The sequence below is a fragment of the Poecilia mexicana genome, unplaced genomic scaffold (genome assembly GCF_051168715.1).
Source record: "Poecilia mexicana isolate PSO_F unplaced genomic scaffold, ASM5116871v1 scaffold_15, whole genome shotgun sequence".
NCBI classification, from domain to species: domain Eukaryota; kingdom Metazoa; phylum Chordata; class Actinopteri; order Cyprinodontiformes; family Poeciliidae; genus Poecilia; species Poecilia mexicana.
The window spans coordinates 29,908,945-29,935,452 of record NW_028263384.1 but is presented as its reverse complement, the minus strand read 5'-3'; the positions used below and the strand labels follow the sequence as shown (position 1 = coordinate 29,935,452).

Genomic DNA, 26,508 nt, shown 5'->3' with positions numbered 1-26,508 from the left:
AAAGGCAGTCAAGTAGCAGATAGAGCACGGAAATAATTTAAGCTCCGCTAAGTGGTCTATTGTCATTCAAATGCTAAATGAATGAATTATGCTTGGCAGAGATGTTAAAGTCTTTCTATTTTTTTTTTTTAACAAAGTGTCACTATTGTTTGTGTGGAGCTGAGGTCTGGAGGAGCTGGAATGGTGGGAATTAGCTGGGAGAGTTCGGAGTTCCTTGGGGTTTGGACACAAATTGGCTCCCTGCTCATCAGGCTGCCTGAACTTTCAGACAAAACCTCCAACATGGCAACGTTAAAGTTCACAAACGCTAACGTTCAGAAACAAAAAACCTCCAACATGCAACACTAACGTTCACAAACAAAATCCTCCAACATGGCAACGCTAACGTTCACAAACGCTAAAGTTCACAAACGCTAACGTTCAGAAACAAAAAACCTCCAACATGCAACGCTAACGTTCACAAACAAAAAACCTCCAACATGGCAACGTTAACGTTCACAAACACAAAATCTCCATCATGGCAGCATTAACGTTCACAAACATTAACGTTCACAAACGCAAAACCTCCAACATGGCAACGTTAATGTTCACAAACATTAACGTTCACAAACATTAACGTTCACAAACAAAAAACCTCCAACATGGCAGCGTTAACAGCAGCGGTGAGACGCAGCGAAGAACGGAGCGCCTGCGATCAGCATGAGACAATCTGCACAGCAAACTGTCTACAAGTGGAAAACATTTAGGTTTATCTTCCAGTCAGGTGAGATCAAGAAAATACCAAACCGGATCTGGGAAAGGTCAAAAGGTCATTGGATCTGAAGTCAGTTTCACATAAAGAGAAATTTTTTATTAGATAAAAACATTTGGGACATTTTCCAACTTCCACAGGATTTGACACCAAAGTCCAACCAGAGGAAAGAATAAAAGGTTAAAGGTCATGGCAGCAGGGTTATGACCTTTGTGGGACTTTTTGTCTTTCTAATTCATTTAAGTTTAATAAGTTTTTAGAGAGTGTTCTCTAGTTTTTATTTACTTAAATCTTATTTAGGTTGGGTTTAGTTTTTGTTAGTTATTGTAGTAAGTTTAGTTTTTTTCATATTTTGGTTCATTTTCAGGTGCAAAAAGATCAAAAACATCAAAGTATTATTATGTTTACAGTGATTTTTGTTGAACAATAATTTCTTCACAGAATTATAATTTTTTTCTCAAAATTCTGAGTTTAATTAAATTAGATCAAAAGTCATAATTCCTATATTTTTTCCTCTAGTCCTGTTCCTCTTCTGCAGTTCATCAATAAATTACATATACAAAATGTTTGTCTTATTAAAAGGCAGTTTTCTAACTTTCTGGAAAAAGATTTTCAGCTTATTTGGTCTGAAAAATCTTTTATCTTTTCCCAGTGACAACAAAACCTTCTATTAACCAAGTTTGATAAAGGAATTGAATCAGTTCAATTTTATACTTAACATACAATTAAAATCAAAAGAAAACACTGTTATACATTTTTAAATTAAATTGGTAATTTAAATTCTCAATGGAGGGCCAAATTTGTACCAATCTTGAATTGCAGTTGAGGGGCCACGGAAAATTGTTCCAAGGGCCAGAAATGGCCCCCAGGCCACACTTTGGACACCCGCAGTGCAGATTATTCTCCGTCTGTCGTTTCAGACAGAAAAACCTGTGAGTTTTCACTCTAATTTGTAGAGATGAAGTTTGATGAAGTCATTGTTTTATCTTTGCATGACCCGATGATTGGTCAACTAAACGCCGTTTCCCTCCGTTCTCCTCAGGTTCTCTTAAAGCGCCATTACCTCGCCAGGACTATTAAACGGCTCCATAAAGAAAACTGAAATATTCATTAACTCTGTTAATAATTCACTCGGGTAAAATGGGCATGTGTGCTTTGTAGAATGAAGATGAATATGAAATGAGTGCATGCTCAGCATATTTATGTGTGGGAATGTTTTCATTCCCTGATAGCAAAGGAAGCCAAAATTAATTGAAAGTTCATTTAAATTATTTTGTTCTTACTCGTTATTCTGCGTGATAACATTGATGCTTTCCAAGCAGTTTTGAAAACCTACATTAAGTAGTGCGTTATAAAAGTTTTTATTAATTTATAACTGACCTAATTCCCTGTGAATCTCTGGTCCCGAAGTGGAGCGACGAGTTTACTGGTGGTTTTCTGCTCTCATAAACAGCACCGAGCGTTCGCTCATCCAAACACTGTCAAACTAATTTCCTCACACCGCAGAGGTTCAATTTAGCTTTCAGATGAATCAATTCTTCCTCTAATTATCAATTGTGACACCCATAATGACTGGAAGACTGTAGCACTGAATAAATGGCATGTCTTTTGTGTTATAATTCTGTGCATCTTGACAAACATGACCCATTAAACAACCCTGTGGCCTTTTTCAAGAGCGACGATTAGGCTAATTAAAACTGCTAAACATCTGAGGGGGCTGCAGACGTGCCAGAATTAAACAGGTCATTAAATCAGCCGAGGAATATGTCAACATCCACTCTGCCTGTCGCTCCCGCAGCGAGATACTCGCAGAGCAAGGAGGCGATAATACGCAGCAGATCGTCTCATATGCGGGAAGAAAGTGGCCTGGAGTTGACAAACAGAACACATAAAGAAAACACATTAAAGCAACCAGAGACGTGACAAGAATTGATGACAAAACGCCTCACAGACGGATCTGCTCGCTGAAAAACCCTCTGAATTATGTACGTTTGCCCCTCAGCCTCTTCAAATCAACGCTTTAAGTATAATCTTCAAATAAAAAGCATAAAACATTCTTTCTTCACATCAATTTTCCTGTGTTTAAGCTGTCCAGCAATAGTCTTGATGTCTAGAAAAAGGTGAAAAACCTAAATCATATATTCACAGTGTTGTCAGCTTACAGTGTTTTTCACAACTATTTACATTCTTGTTAAAAACTTTTAAAAATCCACTTACTTCTGCTTCAGGAACCTTTAGAGTCACATAAAGACGATTACAAAGTCGGCCTTCGGTCACCTGAAGGACTTTTTTATGCCTTAAAGCTTTTTGAACCGCCTTGTTGCTGAAATGTTCAACACAAAAAAACTTAACGAAACGGAGACTGACACATTTCTGCAAACCGCTTCTTCTGCAGACAAGATAAGCAGCAGCACACCTTCTGACCTCACTAGGGCGTTAGAAAATGGACGGACAGACGGATGGATGTTGCTTTTGAGTTAGTCTTATTTCTAATGTATTAAGATATTTTCTCCAGAAACTAGACCAAAATTGATTGGTAAAATTTTGTGTTTTTGCAGTGCAGTAATAAAATTTTTTATTCTCTTCCCAGGTTGCCAACTGATCTGCGTTTTGTGGATGAATGTGTCTCCAGAGTGAAGGGCTATACTAGTTCAGTTAATTTACTATTTGACAATTTTTGAAGGTATTTTGTGAACAATAGTTCACATGTATGCAAATCACAAATCAGCAGCCACTGCCCATTACCTAGCAACCCCAGCAGAGTTCCACCCGTTACCTAGCAACCCAAGTTGAGCTCCAGCACGTTTGGTCAGCTGGTTTTGATGGTGTAAAATGGCTGCTGGAAAAGACAAGTGTTTTGTTGTTTCTTACCATTCAGAAACTGTTTGCTGCTTTCTTGTTATTTGTGCAGGAGGCTCCACTTCTGCTTTTCAAATATGTGCGGTTGTATAATTGCACATCTGTTTGCAGCCATTTTCACCAAAGTTATCATAGATAACTAAAATAAACAAAATAAAGTAAACTGAAACAGAGAAAACATTTTCATTAACTCAAATTAATATTGCGCATTTATAAAAGTAACTAAAATGTACTGAAATTAAAGATATGATATTCTTCGTTTTTGTGTTTCTGAATCTACTAATTAGCCTTTTGAACTGATGTGAAATTGATCTTTTTTCCTACACAAGCTGTTTACAGCAGAAAATTACAACACTCTATAAACCTCCCAGCGGCGTTTAGTCCGCAAAACGGCGACGGCAAAAGTTGGGAGAAAACAGCTGAGTCAGCTGGTTGTTCAAGAATAAATGAATAAAGTTTTTTATATAAATTTTCTGTTCTGCACATAAAAAGTACAAAAAACAAACTAGCAAACCCCCAGTTTAGTTAAAACTAACTAAATTAAACAAAAAGAGAAAATAAAATTAACCTTTAACCCAGAACTATTATACTGACAGTAACATCCTCACCTCAACATCTCTATTTTATTACATCTACATGACCTGCTGATGAGGTTCTTCCAATAAATCCCAGAGTTGCATGTTTTTAATGTACTGAAGCTTTTACTAGTGAGTTTGCAGCCTGCAGTCGTCAGCTGCGTATCAATGGCATCTTGTTATTAATCTCTTTGAACGCAGCGTAACGCCGGGGGCAGAGATGATTCTGCTTTCAAGCTGGAAAATCCACTTTTCTCTCCGTCATGTGAAGGAGCTGCAGTCCGCTCCTGGAGGCCAGTCTTAACCTTTGACCCCGAACAATTTGTTGTGAAATCCTGCGACAAATTCCTTGGGCACAAGTCGAACCACTTCTAGCAGAAGTGTTTGTTGTGTTTGGGGAGGTTTATAAAAAACAACAATCCCATTAGGTGGTTGTGAAGCTGAAAGGGGAACACATGTTGGCGGCGAGGAGACGTCCGGCCTGTCGCTCGCCGCCATCGCCGCCCAGCAGCGGATTAGAGCAGATGCTGCTGATGGCGCCCAGAGAAGCGCCGCAGCTCAGACGAACCCAACGTTGCTCTCATAAACGCCGATGAACATCAGTTCACTCAACAAAATGAGACGATAAGAGAAGAAGCTAGGACTGGTGAGTTTTACTCCAGTTTGAGAAAATATTTAAAAAAACGACTAGCATGAAGCGAAACGTTAAAGGACCTATTATACGTCCTTTAACAGGTTGGGACAGGATGTAGAAAATATGGTTACTACATTTTTAGCACAAAATCATTCATAATAATGACGTCTGATCAGTTCTGTTTGTTTTACAGTTCTGTCTCTTTAAATGCTGCTGGCCACGCCCCCAAACGTTTACACTCACAAAAATCAGCGTTAAACAGCTCTGGGTTTTTCATAAAGTTTAGTTTTATTTCGTTTTGTCTAATTCAGATAACTTTAATTACAGTGTGTTTGCTCGTTTTATGACTTCATTCCTCTATTATTTCAACTTTATTCTCAAAATTGAATTTTTTTTTTCCAACAACTTTACTCTCGTAAGTTATTCTCGTGTGTAAATACTGGTAGATACCATCTGCTCAAAGACATTTCAGTTTGATCTGAGGTCAAAGGTCAGCTGGTCCAAATGGGTATCAGAACCAAAATCATAATAAAAATGCATCTTATGATTATTTGTCTCCATAATTTGTGGAAATACTTTGATGAAGGGTTTCAGTTGTTGAAAGAAAAACCTCAAAACGCCACTGGAGTCTTTTTGGCTCCAAGTTTATGGAAATAAAACTTATTACAGTCAGCGCTCGTCTTCTCTCCCTCATTTAATGAAGCATCTCTGATGTTCCTCATCCTGACTTTAGATATTCTTCACAGCCGCCATCAAAGCGGGGAAATCCCACGCCGCACTTTGATGAGCCTAACGCAGTTTTAACTCGCCTCTCATTACTGAGATAATTAACAGTTTAATTAGCAGCAATTCTCAACAACCGAGAGAGACGGAGACGTGACGCAGAATTTCCCACAAAGCGGCTCGGTTTCTGGAGATCGGGTCGGTTCATAGCAGGACTTTTAGGTTTCTCATCTCACCTGAGGACAAACAGCTTCGAAATGAGCAACGCAAACAACTCGGCTCCATTTAATTTCATTCTCATCACCTGGAAGCAAAGCAATCATCGGCTTTCAGAAAAAAACTCCATCATTACAAATAAAGGAATTATCGCTCTTTTTTCTTTTCTGCATGCTGCTTGGTATGGAGGCATATTAGGGACAGAGGACATGGAAAAATTAACATTAAATTTCTGCCAAAAATGTCAAATTTTTAGATTAATTTCTGAAAATTTCCAGAAAAACTCTGAAACTTAGGAGCTTGAAAAGTCAAATATTTGCAAGAAAATAGTCAAAGAAATTGTTTAATTATCTCAGAAATTTTCTAGAAAAAAAAAATGACATCCCTAAGATGGAAAATTAGCTAAAAAAAAATCTTATAAATTAATTTCAGAATTTTTCTCAAAAGGTTTAGAGATCTCAAACATTTTCTAGATACGAGGAAATATTTGATCTACAAAAGTGGAAATTTGCTTGACAAAACTCAAAAATTTTGAGGTAAATCTCAGGAATTTTCTAGAAAAAAAAACAGAAATTTCTCATTTTGAAGAGTCAAAAAATTGCAAGAAAATAGCCAAAAAAAAATTTAATTATCTAACAAATTTTCTAGACAAAACAATGAGTTTTAGGAGCTCCAAAAATGGAAAATTATCTAGAAAAAGCACAGAAATATTGAGATTTTCAGGATTTATTTGTTTTTTTAGAAAAAAAAACTTACATTTTCTCCATTTCAAAAGTTGAACATTTTTCAAAAGTTGAAAGTTTCAAAACTTTCAACTTTTGAAATGGAGAAAATGTAAGTTTTTTTTCTAAAAAAAAAAAAAAAATCTGATTAACCTAAAAGTTGAGTTTTTTTCTAGAAAATTTTCATCTTTTTTTTTCTAGGAAATTTCTGAGTTTTTATTTTTGCAAGAATGTACTCCATGTTTGTCTCCAATGTCTCTAATATGTTGTTGTAGTTTGGACTTAAGACTTCCTGAATGAAGCTTTCAGCTCGTTTCCGCTGCAGATCAAAGCTGCAGAAACTGGAATTTGTATTTTTATGTTGAAGAGACGCTGCAGAGGAGCTCAGCGCACAATGAGCAGCAAGTGTAGGCTTCAGGAAAAAAAGCGAACGCGTGTGCCTCTTGTTTCGGGCGCAGAGACAAAGACTCGTCTCCCAGCTGGGCTCGGGCCAGCAGCAGAGTCTCTGTTTCAAACTTGCAGTTTGCGACCGCTCCAAACTATTTACAGCAGCCAAATTTCATTTTCTGCTCCCAAATCCGATCGCACATTATCCTGTACATTGCATTAGCGCTCTAATCTTCCCTTTCTCTTCCTGCGCAGAAGAAAGAAGCGCCTTCATGATTAACCCACTTTACAGCAATAAATAAACGCATCATCCAGTAATGTACACCAGATTTAATTTGAAGGGGAGGGAAGGGAAAAAAGGCTGAAATCACTGAAATGTAATGAAAAATAACACAATGCAGACACCAGTGGGCGCCTTGGGAATTAATTTGAATGCTTCTTCATTATTTTCCTCTCTCTGCTTCACTCTGGATTGGTTTTCTCTCAGACGACTGCCTGACATTTCCCCCTCACATTCAGCTGCTGCAATGCCTTCAAAACATACAAGAAGAATGAAAAGGGAAAAAAAACACTTTTTTAATCAAATTAACTCCTCTTCCTCCATTTTCATCACATGAAGCCCATATTGCTTTTGGTTTCCCATCGTTGCTTCGCCTCAAACCTGCAAAACAAAAACAAAAACCGTCAAAAACCCAAAGAAGTGGCTCTGCCGCTCGTTTTCACCCAGAGCGCCACCCGCGGGAGGGGCGTGACGGCGGACATAAACACAGAGACACGAGGCGGACGTCTCACCCCCAGGCGATCTGCCTCTTCCTCTTCCTCGCTGCCCTCAACGCTTCCTCTTCCTGTTTGCGATGCACAAAGTCGCGGCAATCAGCAGCCTGAGCGATTTGCACGGCCATCTTTTCACAGACGGACAGAAGAAAACGGAAATTAGTCTGTTTCTGTGAGACGCCTCCCAGAAATCACCAGAAAACCTTTTATAGCAAAATTACCCCTAAACTGGACGACATGAGGAGAGTTAGAGAGTCACTGAATCAGCTTTCAATTTACTTTGGAAAAGTTTACAATCATTTTTAAGTATTTTCAAGGTTTTCAAACTTTTCCAGCACCAGGCTTTGGAGATAAAACAAAACAAACAAATAAAAAAGAACAGCTTCAATTTAGTAATTTATTACTGTCTACAAACTACAGCAAGAATGACAATATTAACTAAAATATAACAAATGATGATTTGATGATTATAACTAACAAAAAAAAGATTTATCTTCAGACAGAGAACAATATGTATATCTGTGGTTTTATTGCAGATAAATATGTGGTTTTAACTGTAAGTAACATTTTCCAAATGTCGGCTTTTAATCAAACACTAAATTGTATTTTATTATAAAACTGCACTGAATATCAAGACTTTCAAGGACTTTATTCAGGAATCCAGAACTCTCCAAACCTTGAAAACACTGTATCTATCTCTGCTGACCTCTGAAAACATTTTACTAACATCTTTAAAATGAGGACAAATGTTTGACACCATTTTCATTGGATTTGAAGAAGATGGGAGACGACTGACGCAGGTGACGTTTCCAGCTAATACACAGAACCGGACCGGCCGGTTTGATCACCGGGACGGTTCAGTTTGTTGAGTTGACGTCTGGTGAATCGGTTGAAATAAAAATAAACAGAAAGCCATTTAACTTCATCATTACTTTGTGTTCGTCTGTCGAAAAAAACCAAACATGTTGGTTGTAATGAGAAATACTTTTACAAAGCAGTGGATGATATTTAAATTAAGTTAGACAATAAAACATGTTAATTATATGATTAAGTTCAGTTAAACTAAACTAAATGTAAAGAGCTGTTTACATCCACATGGAGCAGAAGACTTTTTTTTACTTTCTGTTTGTCTAATTTAGTGTTAATTAGTTTTTAGAGTGTTTACTGTTTTTTTAGTTACTTTTAGTTAAATATTGTTTACTTTTAGTTTAGTTTTTATTAGTTCCAGTAGCACAACACTGGAAAAGCAAAAACGTGATTATTTTAGCTGCCATTCTTTATTTAGTGCAGCAAAGCAAAGGGAAAAATGATGCAGAAAAACTGTTGAAGAAAAACTCAAAACCACTTATTTCTCACTCCCTGTCGGCTACGCTACACACAGATTCGCTGCCATAGCAACCAACAACAACGCCACTTTATGTTTCAGGATTCAACACCAAAACACACACAAACGTTTCCCACACAAAGAACATTCAGGCTGTTACAGTTTTATGTTTTTAGGTTTGATGTTTATTTTGCGATTATTAAAAAGTGATCGCTGAGGGAGATTAGCCGCCGCTGCTACTAGCTAAGCTAACACAGCGGTGCTAGATTAGCTAAGTTAAATAGCTGCTCTACTGATGATCTGAGTTGGTGTTTAGGTCGAATTTTTATTTTTTAGCTGAACACATTGAATTCTGCAGCACATCTACATGTTACAATTGTCAAAGTCAAGCTAGCATAGCTTAGCTTCCCTCTCCCTCGCTACTGTTTTTCATAGTTAAAATTTTTTCCTGGCTTTGTTATCTAGTGTTGACAATTAGTAGCAAAGCACTGTGTCACTTTTTCTTTCATTTACATTTACATTTAAGATTTAGCGCGTCATGTTGATAACTTGAGAGCTAAATCCAATGCTAGTCATCGTCACCTGGGAGTTTTTTTGCCCTCCGGCAGGGGGCAGGATTTCAGTCTTCAGTGGGTCCATTTGGGCCAGTTAGTTTTAGTTGTTCCCAGTTAATTATCATTTTATTTATTTCAGGAAAAATGATTTCTCAATTACATTTATTTCTAGTTTTAATTAACTATAATAATCTTAATCGTCACCAGAGATTATTCTTAATTTTTTATTATTTTTGTTTATGAGCTCTATTGTTATATAAAAACAAAAACAGCCATTTTCATATTTTCAGATGCAGCTCATATCCCACTCCAAACCAAATCAATCAAGGATAAATGATGTAATAAAACTACAATCCATAATTAGAGACAATCTCCACCATTCTGCAGATTTTGCACCAGAGTCGTAATGGCATTTCTTTTTTTTTTTTGTCTGCGACTTTGTGTGTTTGGAGTGAAGCAGAAATCAGACGATGAAGAGAATGACCGTGACTGCAAGAGGCAAACACTGAAATCCCAGGGAAGACATGCGCGCATTGTGAAGCGCAGTAATCCCAGTAACCCCAGACACACAGAAGCCCCGAAACAAAGGGGAAAAATCCTGCCGCTGCTTTCACTCCTGAGATAGGTTTATTATTCGAGCAAAGGCGAACTTTGATAAACAACTTGGAACAATTTCACCAAACCTTCGGGTAATTCTCTGTAATATTCAGAGCACAATCAGCAGGGAGAGCAAGTCTTAAGGTAATGAAGAAATGTGCCACCACTGTGAAAAAAAAAGACCTGCTGAAAAAAAAATTTCAATTATAATTAAGTGGGATAAACTTTATTAGAAAGACTGAAACTAAAATATCTCTTAATGCATGCTGGGATTAAGCAGGTCAGAGCGAGCAGGCAGGAAAAATTAAACTCTAAAGGCTTTTTATCACCATATTTCAGGAACCAAGGGTGTAAAATGTTCTAATTTGGGATACATTAAAAGCCATAAAGGTCTTTCAAAAAGATTAATGGTACTTTGCTTGGATTTAAGATAAGGGCTTCGGCTGGCTGCGAGTGCTGGGCTGCGGCTGGGCCCTGCAGGCATTCATCTATACAGTCACTGCAAGATTTCTGAACGCGTCTGAATAACCTGGAGCACACAGGCTGTGACAGTTCTGCACTTCTCTGCCATTTTATACGTTTTAAACTCCCAGAATCGTGTTTTTCTCCACCATAAGGACGACGGCTCCACTGTCTGCAGCAGATTTACAGATAAAACGTCCTGATGGGGGAATGTCGGGGTTAAATGGGTCAAATCGGCTTAATTTAGAAAAGAAATGCTGATAAACTACAACTACAACGGAAGTTTTACTGGACCAAATAAAAACAAACAAATGACTGTATAACATGGTAGTTTGACTGATTTTCACATGTTGTGACCAAATTTGGTCGCCTGGCGTCTCTTCCTGTTTGGCTGATTGCATTAATGGATTTATTGTCACTTTATGTGGGAAAAAAAGAAACTTTTTTAGAAAATATTTAAACGTGAATTTTAAAAAACTGAAATTAAAAATATGGATAAAAATTTGAGCCACTATAATTTATAAATTTCCCATAATGATGCAATTCATTAAGATATTTAACGTAATATTAGTTTTTCAATCCTTTTTATTTTTACTTTTACGTCTTAATGAAATTTTTCTATTTAAATTTTTTTTATAATTAAATTTTCTTTTGTTGTTCTCACTCTTTTCCATAAATATTCGGGATTTTTTTCTGATAATTTTGTAATTAATTGTGATATTCAATGTAATATTTGTTTTTTAATCGTTTTTAATTTTACTTCTACGTCTTACTGACATCTTTCTTTGTCATATTTAAATTTTTTATAATTGTTTTGTTTTTCACCCCCTTTTTCCAAAAACATTTTTTCTGATAATATTCCAATTAATTGTGATATTCAATATAATATTGCATTTTTATCTTTTTTATTTTTGTCTTAACATTTTTGTTTGTCATATTTTTAAATATTTCTGAATAACTGAATTTTTTTCCTACAATGTGACGACATGATTGAATTTACCAGCTGATGCTTCATCATATTATTCTAGTTGTAATGTAAAATAAAGACATTTTAAATGCGTTTCCATCTTGTCAGTCTTTAATTATTTACATGGTAACTTCCTCGTTTTACAACTAACTTTTTTTAATAATGTCTAGATTTTAGGACAGCGGAAGCATTAAAAAAACACAACAAAGACTCAAAATGATTCACTGTAAGGGAAAAAAATAAGAATAAAGTGAAAAATGGGAAGATATTTGCTCATTTCAGTCTGGAAATCAAACAGAAGTGATGCTAAACGGTTTTATTTGCAGATTTGCGCGGAGCGTTTTTACACAGGATTACCCACATTAACCAGCTCTCCTGCAGGTCTGGAAAACGCCTCCTGCTACATTCCTGCAGCAAAGCTAAACCCCCCACTTCCCTTGAAATTCCCAGCATACCCTCTGCTATATTTAAAGCATTAAAGGTCTTTAATTTTATCAGTTTTAGTCTACACTGCCTGATTGTCTTTACTGCGGCTCAACATTAATGTCAACCAAGTTACCTAGGAGACAGAGCAGATCAAAGAGACAAAAAAAAGCCCTCAAATGTCTGATTAATCAAGCCTGCAAACAGCTTATTTCTTTTAGCCTGCATGCAAGTATGAAAATGAGATTCGGAGAGCAGTACATTGTGCAGATTTGTTCATTCTTATCTGAACAAAGCCAGCGGCAGCTTATTTCATGGATCACTGGCACTGTCAGCGCCGCGGCGCCGAGCAGGTGACGGCTCCTCTTTCTGCGCCGAGAACGAAATTAGCAAAAAGTCGGCACAAATTAGCCTCTCATATTTTCAGTAATATGACATTATTTTTCATTTACTTTTTTGATCCACTTTTCAGGATTTTTTTTCCTTTTTTTATCCTCCCCCCTCTTCCTCCTCCTCCTCCTCCTGCGTGCATCTTAGTGCCAAATCCTTTCACATCAGAGGCTGGTGAGAAATCACACTGGAAGTACAAAGCAGGAAGAGACAGGAAACCTCCTGCGCTCTTTGTTTACGTGGCTCCTAAACGGCAATTCTTCCCACTCCATCACATATTAACATACAATTAATTGTCCATCACGGCCGTTTCTCTTTCTCTCCTGTGTGGCCTCTCCTTAAAAAAAAGGTTTATTCAGAGGATTAATTATCTGACCTTTAGAAGATTTGAAGAAAAAAAAAAAAAACAATGCACAATGGCGGCGCTGCAGCGGCGGCTTAAGGCCACTAGGAGGGTTAAGTCAACACTGTTTTCTGTTCGGGTCGCCATGGAGATCCAAGTGAGGACTCAAACATGGAGTCACAAAGAAATGACGCTGCTTAAATGTAGAAGAGACAGAGTCTAACACTTTATTGCGTCATTATGCGCCAATTAAAAATGCACAAAGACAATGGCTGAACCGCAGGAAAAACTGCGTCTCCGTGTGGATGAAGTGTTAAAGCTCCTATTAACAATATGAAATAAATGATGGCTTTAAGGAAGAAATGGCCTTAAACCCATTCATAAATTTCCTATCCAGGAAGCCTCTTCCAATTAAAACGTGTGAGAGGTGGATTAGCAGAGGCTATATGGCTTTGCCTCGCTAAATTACCTCCCCGAGCTGCTCCGCTGCATTTGACGCGTAAACGATTAATGACCAGCCTAATTCCTTTATCACACCACCTTAATGCCTAAATAATGTGGCCTTAGTCAACTTTGGGAAAGCAGGGCTATATAAGAGAGGAATGAATATCAGATTAGGCAGCCTGGTGCTATTTCAGGGTGATTTCTTTGGAGTCAGGATGAATGGAGGGAAGAAGGAGAAGAAGAAAAAAGTGTCTGTAGCTGAAAAGTTTCAGTGTTTCAGGAACAACGATGGGGGTCAAAAGGCCAAGAGGTCAATCGATACCACCCAGATCGGGTTGCAGAGTAAGGTTGGGACGTTGGAATCGTTTTCACACCTGATAGTCCAGCAGAGATTGGGGGACTAAAGCTGCAACATTTGTTACGTTTTCAGCTGCTGCGGTTCACTTTCACACAAACCCTCTGAAAGGCCTGTTCCCCTCCTGGCCTGTGGGGGCGCTGCACCTAAAACCACTGAGTGCAACATCCTTTTTCATGAAATGTGAACAAAAATAAAGTGGCGTCAGATTTTTACCAGTTGAAGGACTGTTTTCCTTTGGCAAAAAAACACAAGTCATTTCTGCCACTAGCGCTGGGCTAGTGTGTTTGTTAGCGCATTAATGCTAACACTTTACAGAATTGTCATTATTATTTTATTTTTATCATGCAGATAATTTGATTATTATTGGTGAAGTATGCAACAAAAAAATACATAAAATAGAAACAATCACCTATTAGCCTGTTACATTAAGCAATAAATCAATTAATTGAATGATAAAAAACAATATCAATCATTTCAATTTGTATCATTTATTGTTTTTCTCTTTTCTCTCTTTCTACCAAAAACTGGATGATAAAAGTTTTCAGTTTGTTTGGTCTCACCTATACCTTTTTCTGAAGGACAATTTTGTTTACAGAGACGTCATAATTTATTTTATTTGTTGTTTTGTTTATTTTGGATATTTAAAATGTTTTCCAGTTCCAGAGTTAAATGCTCATTTAAATTTAAATGTGTTCTTACATTATTACCATTGCATTATTGGTCTCAAATTAGCAATACTATCGTTTTTCACAGTAACTTCTGGGACAATTCATCGTCAGGTAAAATTCAACAATAATAACTTGCTATTGATTTGAACTAACTAGTTTCTGCAGCAGCAGGTAAACAGAAACAGATTCTCCTGAAAACTTAAAGATAATTTCATACTTGCAGCTAAAAATCGCAGAATCAGTCACCTCTGTGTTGCTGTATTCCCACCAAACTTTATCATTCCTCTTTGGGGGAGGCTTTTGTAATCTTGCCTTAACAAACAGAATTACACGACAAAAAAAAAGAAAAAGGAGCCACTCTGGGACTGAGAGCGTAACTCCACTTCCTTTCTGTTAATCTGATTCCTTGTCATGTCATCTTCAGGGAATAGACAACAAAAAAATCTCCAAAAGTTTCCCTGCTTTGTGCCGTTTCATTATCTCCCCCTTCTGAGGAGGGAAGCTTATTAGCAAGCTTTGAACTCACACTTAGAATAATATGCCATCAACAGTTTTATAAGCTAATTAGAAAAAAAAACAGTTTAATTAATGAGTGACTGGCAATAAAATGGCAATCATAAAAAAAGAAACCGAGGGTGCTAAGCTTCCACTACCACCAATTAAGGCCTAATTACAAACAAATTATATATGTGTTTTGCTGTGGGCTTTAATTTAAAAAAATGCTTTAATTAAAAGAGAAAACATGCTAATTAATTAAACAGCACACAAATCTACATTGAAAAGTACGCTTTGTCTATCAAGTAATTAATGAAATACAATAATCCAAATGAGATTCCCAGGCATTTGATAAAAGCTTAGCACCCGTTTCAAAAATCCATTTCAAAATTAATAGGCGAACATTTAATGTGAGTCATACTGAGATACAATATAAGTTCATTCAGTGATAAATAAAAGGAGAGTTAGCCTAAACTCTGTGCCGTAGCCTGGAGGAAGCACGCTGACGCGGGGCGGAGACGCTCAATCTGATAAAAAACACTTCCCACAAAAGCTGAGCTCATTAATTATTTTTTTTTTATTACAAACAGAAGGTGGTGAGAAAAAAAAGGTGTTAAATAACATAAATATCATGAAACCCTCTTAGTTCAGCTCTTTGTTTTAACTAAGCCACCATGTCTCCTCTGACAAAACGCAGCAGCACCTTTGTTCGGCGGCGTTTAGGCGAGGCTTTCCAAAGGGTAGATTTCAAGGACAGCGGGGCTTTTCCTTTCAGCCGCCTATTGAAACATGAGCTCAGACATAATGAGGGACGCTCCATAACCAGCCGCAGAAACCGCTCCCGCTCATGCATATTCATACGGCTAATTATTGTGCAGCCTATTAGGAAGGGAGCAATTTTCAAACAGTTTGGCTAATCAGGTTAATCTGGCTGAAAACGGCCCATTCAGAACCCAGTAAAAAGGCCAAACTGGGTTTTTGGGGATGTTGTTGCATATGAAACGTATTCAGACCTTTTGAACTTTTACAACTAGAGACGCACCGATCCACTTTTTGCACTTCTGATACCGATATCCGAAGTTTAGCATCGTCTGATCCAATAAAAACACAGCTGAATTGATTTAAAACCTCTTTCTTAAACACAGACATAAATTTACTTAATTAGAAAGTTATTTGGTAACTCTGCGCCACTACAGCACATTAAATGGCTTCATCAGCTTCGGGAAACATGTAAAACAACTTTAATTTGTTTAGTCAGTCAATCAGGAGAAAAACAGCCAATGTAAACTTTAAAACATAAAATTCTACCAAGTATATTTGGTCCAGTTTCTAGGACCAAACTGGACCTAGAAGTCCAGTTTGGACTTCTTGGTCCACTTGAAATAAAACAAAGTAACTTATAAGTAACTATATGTAGGAGCTTGTTTTAAGTGAAAAATTCTTTAACATTGATAAAAAAGTTATTGTTTTATTGGCAGATTGTTCCTCTTAAAACAAAACATTTTTTCCAAATTAGAAGTGAAATAATTTCCAACTGGAACCAGAACTTTTTCTTCAATATTAAGGAATTATTCACTTAAATCAAGCTCCTATGTATCTTGCTTAAAAGTTACTTATTAGTTAGTTTTGTCTTATTTTAACTTTACTAAGATATTTTTACTAGGAAATGGATAAAAAATACTTGGTAACATTTTGTGTATTTACAATATGAAAGTGACGAAAACGATAGTTTGATTATTTTGGTCAAACATGTAAAAACTGTCTTGGCGCTAACGCAGAAGCTAACAGCTACAGCCTTCCTTATCTCTGCTCTTAGGGATTCAGCCAATGTCATGACAAATGGTGACAAACAGACTTATTTAAGACACCTATCATAGCAACTGAGTTTATTTTTATTTATATTTATGGATGTTCTTTGCTGAATAAAAGGTGAGAAATTAGCAAAATGCACAAATCTGACAGATACATTTTGAGGGTTTTCAGATTATATTAACTAAAATTTATTGTTGTCACCATAAATCGAACGTTTTCTAAACAATAAATGCCCTTTAGTAGGAGGTAATATTTGTGTTAATGCTGTATATTTAACTCTTGTTAATAATAAAACTATAGTCTTAACCAGTTGAAGATTACATTCCTTCAAACAGTCAGTAAAACTGACTTGTAGTCGATATTAAACATCTCCGTTTTATACCTGAAAAAGTTTCATACCTGAAAAAGTTCAGCAAAAATGACTAAAACTGATTAAAAAAGTACAAAGTTTTGCTTAGAATGGAAAAAGCTGCATTTCTCTGAAACCAGTAAGTAGAAAAAGAAAAACCTGATTTCCAGATTGAAACGCCATAAATAGCTTAGCTAAAGCTTTGTTTAAAATGTTTTTGTTATTATTTATTTACCTTAAAAATGGAGGTTGTTGCATCTTTGGAGCTGTTAATACTTTCACTTTTAACAAGCAGGAATTAATCCAAAAACAAAGAGGCTTTAAAAGCTGAAATGACAATAAAAAAACACCTCGAATCCCAATAATGACGCATCAAAGACGGCCGGAGAAGCACATATCTCAGAATTAGTTTGGAGCATTCACAACAGGTTCTATTTTCTCCCAATCAAATCATTTTCATGCTAGGATAGAAAAACAGAAAAGTGGAGCAAATGGAAGTGATTATTCGATTTGCTGGAGCTCTAAACAACAGAAACAAACAGTTTCCTTTCTGTAAATGTGAGATTCTGACAGGCGGCTCTCCCTTTGCTTTGAGGAGATAAGAGCGAATCCGTTAGATTGAGGATGTAAATACGCTGGAACATTGTCGCCCAGCGTTTCCCTTACAAAGCGATGCCTGAAAGGGACAAACGGGCCTCTTTACTTCTTCACAGCTGTCGGAAAGATTTTACATTTTTTTATTTTAAAGAAAACCATTTCTTGTTCTCAGAGTAAAAAACCTGACAGAATAATGTTGTAAATTAAACGTCATCTGAGCCTCTGCGGGTTAAAAGAAGCCCTCAGTTTGAACCTGAAGTCGAGATCATCTATCCAGTGACCTTTATAAACCAGGGGTGTCCAAGATGTGGCGCAAGGGCCATTTGTAGCCCTTCCACTGCTTTTGTGAGGCCCTGAACTGCAATTCAAAAATGATACGAATGTAATCCCATGACACGGATTAACATTTTTAAGAAGGGCAAAATTATTACCTCTAAAATTTCCTTATAATTGAAAATGTAAAGACTTTTACTTTACTGAAGTTGATTAACTTCAAAATGTATTACTGAAAATAAATTTGTTCAATCAAGCCCAAAAGGAACTGGAAATTTGACGCTTTTCTTTAAAAACAGCAAACATGCATAATCTAATTTTGAGATTAATCTAGGAAATTTTCTGCATAAAGCAAGAACATTTCTGAATGTCAGAAATTTGAAAATCTAAAATTTTGGGACTAATTTCATAAGATTTCTAGATATTAACTTTGAAATTTCTGAAAAATTTGTGAATGAAACTCTGAAAATTTGAGATTAATCTAAGACATTTTCTTGAAAAAAAACTTGGAAATTTTAGAGCTCCAAAAGTCAGAAACTTTGAGATTAATCTCAGAAATTTTCCAGAAAGAAGCTGAACATTTTTGAGTTGAAAAGTCAAAACTTTGTGAGAAGAAACAATAATGTTGAGTAATTTCAGAAATTTTCTAGAAAATAACTTTAGAAATTTTGAGTTTCAAAAGTTAAAATGTTTAACTTTTAAAAGAATTCTATAAGTCAAATATTTGAAAATTTCTTAGAAAAATTTCTGAAATTAATCTTTAAATTTCCGCTAGAAATTTACAGCTTTTATTTATTTTGTCTCCAACAGCCCTAAGATACTGCTGTAAAAATCGCCTTCAACTTTTGGATCTGCAATAATTATCTATTTATAAAAATTTAAATCGTTGTACTTCATTTGCTTGATTTATGTTGGTTTTTGGCCTTTGTACATTCCTGTAATAAACATTTTCATAACTACTGACTGTAAAAGTAAACATGCAAAACTTTGCATCACTTTTGGTTTTGGTGACTCCAATACGGTCAATTTCCCCTGAAATGAAGTTATCAGTGCTCAGCAAAGGGTGTCTGCTGCCAAACTGCTGTCAGGCCCCATCACGGTTCTGGCGCCGGGCGCCGGGGAGCAGAGAACCTCGGCTCAGGCTAAAACCGACCCGGCAGCGAAGTAAGAGGCTTTCAGGAGGGAAGAGCGCAGGTGCCACTCAGCAGAGCTTTCCTTTAAACTGCAGCAATCTGCTGCTGGTTAAAAACGGAGCGATGCCCATTAAACCTGGAGCGAGTTGGTAACACCGGTCCAAACGATGGAAGAGCTGCTGCTTAATGCTCTGAGTCCGGTTCAGGAAAAAGAAAGTACACCCCTGGGATCCAAAATATCTAAAATGCGTTCCTGCTTTTTGCTTTTCTTTCTTTGGTCACATGTTAATGTTTGAGATCATTAAATGAATTTTAATATCTGATGAAGATAACTTGCCATACAGGTTTGTTTTCAAGCATGAATCTTAATCAGATTTAAGTCCAGGTTTTGACTAGGCCTCTTCAAAGCTTTATTTGGTCTTTACGCTGCCCGACTCTAATACGACTGGAGTAAACGTTGGGGCAGAAATCAGAGATGAATGTGTTTCCTTTAGCCATAAAATTACGCAAATTGAAATTACAAAAATGAATTTGCTTAATGGAAACATGGCAATTTAGAAAAAACTCAAGTTTTCAATAAAAACTTTTTGGCCTGGAGTTTTTATTTTTTTTTTTATTAAAATAGATGTCTTTCACTAAAGTGCATTGGAAACATTTTTTTTATCACCACACATGATCAACAACTGGATGTTACTACTGGCAGGAACGACAAAGACGACAACAGGAAGTAGTTGGAAGACGATGGTTTGTTGTTTTTCTGGCTCCAGCAGATCTCTCACAGCATCACCGTTCATTAAAAGCCGTTTGTCGCTTTAACGCGTTGAAGCCATGGCTCCTCTGAAAAACTACAACGTCCCCAAAACGCCCCACATGCAGACGTTTCCAGGTAAAACTGGCTTGTCGTGTAACCGTTAACATCCGTTGATGTAATGACGTGTCGCATGAACAAGCTTATTCATGAGTGATTTTAATTTACACCACAGTTTAAAATAGTTTTTTCAACATTAACCGAATGTAGACCAAGAAATGGAGTTGCAGATAATTACTGAAAGTCTTCCAGGTCCTGAAACAGTGAAACACCCCCAGCATATTACCAGCCTGACAACACGAAGTAGGCTAAGAGATCTCCAAAAACATCAAATCCTGATCTACAGAAACAAAACTGAAGGTTCTTTCCCACCAGCCATGCTTAGTCAGCTTTAATCAGTTTGACTGGAAAGTCCACTTTTTGATGGGAGGTGTGAATGCTAATCAAACTCTGGTCCACCTACAAACCTCGGTCTGAGTTGGAGGTCACGATTCAGCAAAAAGAAAGATATATTGGGAAAAACGGCCTCCATGGGGAAAACATCTGCTGAGCAAATTTAGGTCAGTCTTTTCACGTTTCCCACAAAACATCTCAATGATCACCAAGACAAAAAAAGAAGCTTTTTCCAAGATGTTTGCCTACTTAGTTGTTGCATTTAGTTGTTTAAGTAAAGTTTACGTCTAAATTCAATAAACTTTAAAGTGAAAAAACACTGAAAAAACACTAAATCTTACCAAGTATTTTGGCCCAATTTCTAGTGCAAACTTGCAGTAACTTTTCAACAAGATTTAGAGGCTTGTTTTAAGCAAATAATCTCTTAATATTGATGAAAAAGTGCCAGTTCCATTGGCAGATTATTTTACTTGTAACAAGATATTTTCCCATCTTATAAGTTAATTTATCAAGAACCTTTTAATCAATATTAAGAACATTTTTACTTAAAACAAGCTCCTATATCTTGCTAAGAAGTTTCTTTTAAGTTAGTTTGCCTTATTTCAAGTGTGCTAAGATATTTTCTCTAGAAACTAGACCAAAATTACTTGGTAACATTTTGTGTTTTTGCAGTAAACAGGGTGAAAATATGAAGTATATTCTTACATTTTCATGAAGGCAAAATTTTGGTTATTATTAAAATGATTTAGCTGAAATTCTGGCTCAACAATAAAACCAGAGCCAACATTTAGTTTTTTTATTGACTGAAGCTCATGTGATGCTGCAAGCAACACAAAACATAAAACAAAGAAGTTGAAGTTTGTTGCAGCTCAGCACTGTATGGCTTTGTCTTTTAAACCAAAATTACATGCATGTGTGTATACATCTGTGCGTGTGTGTGTGTGCGTGCGTGCGTGTGTGCGTGCGTGCGTGTGTGTGTGTGTGCGTTACATTTTATGCTAAATTACTTCCAAGCCACTCGATCTCCGACGCCAGCCCCAGTAAAACTTCAGGCAGTGCATTTAGGGACACGCACACTTCAAAGGTATGAAACTCTTACCTGCAGAATGATTTAACAGTTGGCTTGAAAGCAATGCAGCCGTTCATTAAAAAGCAGAGCCAAAAGTCCTTTAGACACTGCAGCACTTCAAAACTAAGGGGAGGGCTTTCCATTAACTCAATAGGAAAAGGGCTGCGGGACTGAGCGGCGGATGTCTGCGTGTGTTTTTGTTCCTCTCTGTCTTTGCAGCAGAAAATGGCCACGGATCCATTAGCTTGATTTGTCACAGCGGGCGCAGCCCAAAGATGGCTTATCTATCTGCTGAACGTACCTCTCGACTGGCGAGTCTGTCGCTCATCTCCTCCGCCTTTGCAATGTCCCCTTCAGCGACGGCCTCCTCCATGCTCTTTTCCAGGCCGGACTGCGGATAAAAATTCAGATTTTTTTTCTTTTTTATTTGAAATACGAGCAGAAAGAGAGCGAGAGAAGAAGAAAAAAAAAATCAAAGTAACTTGAAAATTTCCCCCAAGGCTGTATTTTTAATATGATCGCCATTACTACAAATATGTAGATTTCGCCTCACAAATGAAAACCTCTTTGATTGGATATTAGTGAGGAAATCTTGGAAATGCTACAGAGATTACCAATCATAAATGTGATTCTTTAATTACATATTTCCATCACAGAGCTGCTGACAGGCCCCAGGAGCCCAAATCTTCATCAAAGTAAATAAAATACGCCAGAACGCAGTCGTAAATATTAATATTTCCACATTAAAGTGGCTCAAAACCAGTTAGTAGTAATATTTTATTTACTACCAACTACTATTTCACTTTGCAGTAAAAATAGTTAAAACGGGGACAATGTACAAAAAACATGAATAAAAGATGCTTTGCGCCAGATTTAGCTCAAACTACTCACAATTTTATTCTCATATGTTTACAGCTTTCTTGTGTTTTTACAGATTTTTTCTCATAATATTACAATGTTACTCTCGTATTATCATCAAGAGTAGTCTTGTGTCATTTCAAATTTTTCTCATATTATGACTATTCTTGTATTTTTATGACTGTATTATTATGTCTTTATTCTTGTATTATTAGAGCTAAGTGCTGAAAATGAGATTAGCTATTGGATGAATCGTGACATTTCTACAGAGCCTGGCAAAATATTAGAGGTAAACCGTTAAACTGTTTGATATTTCCTTCATCCTGGTTGATCGTGATCGACTGATATTTATATGAGAGACTAGGGCTGAAAAACGTTTCTCGATATTAGTGTTTCACATCAGTCGTTATCAATGATTATTAACTATTTTTATTGTTTTAAATACTTCCAAACTATTTATGTGACCTTTCCTCTTTAATTTTCTCTCACGTTGCCATTTATTTTAAAGCAGTCATGAGACAGAAGTGAAACATTAAACTGCTGCTGTGCCAGTTACTCAACAAGCTGTTGCTAGGCAACCAAAGTTTGGGGGGGGGATTTGAAACTGCTTCTTACCCAGCAGGTTGTTGCTAGGCAACCAAAGAGTGAGTTAACTTTTCAGATTTTCTAAGTCCTGAATCAACTCCCATGTTACAACGAGGCAACACTTTGACCTGGTTAATACACAACACAAAGTGTAGAAATGTTACAAGAATAAAGTAAGTCAAAATAATATGGGAAGTCGTAATAATACGAGGAAAAAGGTCAAAATAATGTGAGAATAAAGTCATAAAAATACCAGAATAAAATCATGCGACAAAAAGACAGAATATTTTGAGAATCAAATTGCATTATGACAAAAAAGTTATGTAACGACACCAGAATAAACTTATCTTCAAAGAATAAAAATGTAAAGAGAGTAAAGTCGTACAATAAAAAGTCATAACTTGAGAGTAAAGTCGTAATAATATGAGAGAAAAGTTGTAATGATATGTGAATAAACTCACAATATTACCAGAATAAAGTTGCAATATTAGAAAGATGAAGTAACCACAGTTGGATAAATTATTTTCAGTTACAGCTACTCCTTTTGTCTGCTAACATTCAGACTTCTTCTTCTCTAGAGAAAAAAAAAATCACACTTTCATCTGAAGCGCAACAGAAAGGCTAATCTTATCACATAACGTCACAGAACATAATCCCTAATATTCTTCTCTGTGTCAGGTTGAGTCATTACAAAGGATCCACACGTCAAATCGCACGAGACAATCAGAAGACACAGCGGCACAGAGACACAAAGGATGTAAAGGTGTTACTAACAGCAGCTATAGAGACAGAATTAAAGCTCAGAGGACAGGTTGGGAGGCTTCGTTACCTTCGGAGGCGGCTTGGAGCAGGCAGGGGGTTGAAATCGATCGTTCACACCGAAATACTGCTTCAGCTCCTTCCAGTGCTTCTCCCGGCCGTCCTGTCGCTGCCTGACAACAACAAAACATCCAGTTAGCTTTAAGTATATGTGGACAAACAGCACAGCAGGGCAAACTGCAGGTTGGATCATTTAAAATAAACCTTCCTGGTTTGGCTGCAGTGAATGAGAACAGCATTTTGTCATGAAGGAATTACTAGAACATTATTTGATCCAGAAAACAAAACATATTTGGCGCTTCTGGCGTCTCAAATGAATTACCAACAAGGACACAGAAATATATCACAAGCTAGATTTTATAAATACAAAATGTCATACTAAGGCCTGACATCAAAAATCAATATATGGTAGATAATATATTCAATATATAGAATATTAACAGAACCGCTGAACCTCAAAGTGGTAGGAATAACGTAACTCACTCACTCACTCTTTGGTTACCTAGCAACTCACTCACTCTTTGGTTACCTAGCAACAACCTGTTGAGTAACTACCACAGCAGCAGTTTCAGGTTTCCCCACTGTGTCTCAAAACTGCTTAAAAATGAAAAACGACGCTTTGGAGTGAAAACTGGATAAAACAGGACAGGTCACGTCTCCAGTTTGGACGTATTTCAGATGTTTAAAACATAAAACTAATCAGTAATCATCAATATCGACTGATATGAAACTCTTATATCATGATACATTTTTTAGCCATGTGTTCCAGGCCAATTTCATACTTTTCCAGACTCACTTTTTCCAGCATTTTCATAACATTCAAGACATTTAGATAATTATTACATTAGCCAAAGACAAAACAAGATAATACTCAGGATTTATTTAGATTCAGCAGGGTGGTAAAGGAATACTTTAAAACTTTGCTAAATATAAATTTGAGCGAAGAAAGATTACATGTGGAGTCCCTCAAGGATCTGTTTTTGATACCATCTTATTGTCTCTCTAAATGGACTGGCAGATCCCAGAGATTAGCATAATGACAAGTATCACTGAAACAATACCAAACTTACAGGGGATGTTGGTGGTGGAAGGATTGGGCTGTGGGATTACTTTTGTTCAAATCAATTCAATTTAAAAAGATACTTTATTCATACCAAAAAGAAATTAAATGTTGTTCCAACTCATATTATCAAAGTTTCTTCAAAAAGTTGTTGTAGATGCTGATCGTTGTGGGCGGGCCTGTAACAAATTTTACTAGACGATAAATTGTCCCAGTAACTATTATTTATTTATTATTTACAAATCATGTTCAACTAATATAATGACATAACAACATAAGTTCACTGTCTGGAAAACTAATGAACTTTAATTTTGTAGAAAACATTTAACACTTAAACTGGACGACATTTTAAATAAGCAAAATAAAACAACAACCAAAACAATAATTAAAAAAGGAATTAAAGAATACACACAACTGAAACCATAAATAAAATGGATTACAAAGTCTCTGTAAAGAAAATTTCATCCCTTCTGATGAAATATTAATCATCAGAAGGGAAATTACTGATTTATTTCTTATTAGGACATGATTAGTTGTGGGCAGGAAGAGTCTCCAGTAGAAGTCCGTCTTCCTGAAGAAGCCGCTGACTGAAGACACACTGTAGTTGCAGATATAACTGGGATTTTAGTTAAAATTATACCATAAACAGCTGTTAATATCAGTAAGTTTTGCCCCAGACCTTTCATATGTCTGCTAGAAAACTGATTCAGACATCCAGATCAAATGAAAGACCTCAAAGAAAAATGGACGTTTTGGATCGGCCCAGCAAGCGCTGACAACAAAATCTGCTTCGAATATCTGTGGGGATATTCTCAAAACGGTTTAGGATGAGAAGAGACTCACAATCTGATAGATTTGGAGAAGGTTAAGTGAAAGAAATGTTATGATGCTAACCGATGAAACTGAAGCTAACGATGCTTCAATTAAGTATTTCCCTCTTACAAACTTCACTGTTTCAGTTCAAACTTCAGAATGAAGTAAATATTTTGTCAAGATCTAATGATTTTATATCACAAAACTCTGACATTTTAACAAAAAAGGACATAAAATATTCTATATCCACTCTATGTTTGACAATTAAAGCAGAGTTTATTAAAAAGTACTCATTTGCAGCCTACATAACATTCTTTAACAGGTACGGTGCACATTTTTACCTGTCCTCTGTAGGTTCCTCGCATTTTCTTTCTGTTAATTACAAAATAAGGTAATTAATAAAGTCGTTTTTAAATTTGCTGAGGATATCATGGAGTTTATTTACCTTTTTTGCGTCTTCTTTTTCTTCTTTCGTGGATTTTTGTTGTCTTAATTTCATCTTTCTTTTTCCGGAGCACCTGAAATTTCTGCAGCACACACACAAATAAAGTGAATTCACAGCAGCTTCAATAAAAACAGGAGTTCAGACCTACCTGCCACATCTCCTCGGATATTCCAGGCATGCTGCATGTCCTGGAATCATCGTCGACTTCGATCCCAGTCTGTGTGGATTCACCATCATCCGGAAAGCCTGTGTTTTCAGCAACATGGCTTAAATTTCCAGCAGAAAGATTCTCGACAACATCGTTTTCTGGTTCATCCTTCTCCTCCTCGTCTGGACTGAGATCGTCTTCTGTTAAATCTTTGGGTAACAGTCCGCTATACATATCGAGTCACTCATTTAAACACAAAATATACAAAATATTCAGCTTTACTCAGTGAAAAACTCCGGGAAATCCTGAAACTACTTAACAGTTTAACACAGGCACTCGTTTCCGGGTAAACATTGTGACGTTTTTGCCGTGAACGCCCTCATTGGCTGATAGCGAATGACGTTGACGAAACGCACCAATGACTGAACGAGGATGAAACTGAAAACGTATTTGGATGTTTCGGTTCAGTCCTTTTGACTACTTTTAGATTTTTATTGATATTCAAATAATTAATTAACTTACAAAAGTGGAATACATTAAAACCCTACTATTTTTTCAGCTGTTCTATTATAAATAATGCTAAAGTGCACATAGATAGCTGGATAACTGGCTAGAAACTTATCTAGCTAAATAGGTAGATCGATTGATCTGAACGTTTTTTTTTTATCTGTCATCTTTTC

The 26,508-nt window shown here is 36.5% G+C and overlaps 1 protein-coding gene across 1 annotated transcript; it reads right to left on the bottom strand.

The window, feature by feature from the left end:
- Window positions 1-7,182: 7,182 nt before the first annotated feature.
- On the bottom strand, window positions 7,183-26,199 carry fam204a (family with sequence similarity 204 member A). The gene is made up of 7 exons (XM_088013224.1): window positions 25,829-26,199; window positions 25,681-25,762; window positions 25,577-25,607; window positions 23,373-23,475; window positions 21,402-21,491; window positions 7,660-7,769; window positions 7,183-7,528 (listed from the first exon to the last, which is right to left on the bottom strand). The coding sequence occupies exons 1-7, from the start codon at window positions 26,060-26,062 to the stop codon at window positions 7,477-7,479; spliced, it is 702 nt and encodes a 233-aa protein (XP_087869350.1). The 5' UTR covers window positions 26,063-26,199; the 3' UTR covers window positions 7,183-7,476.
- Window positions 26,200-26,508: the final 309 nt, after the last annotated feature.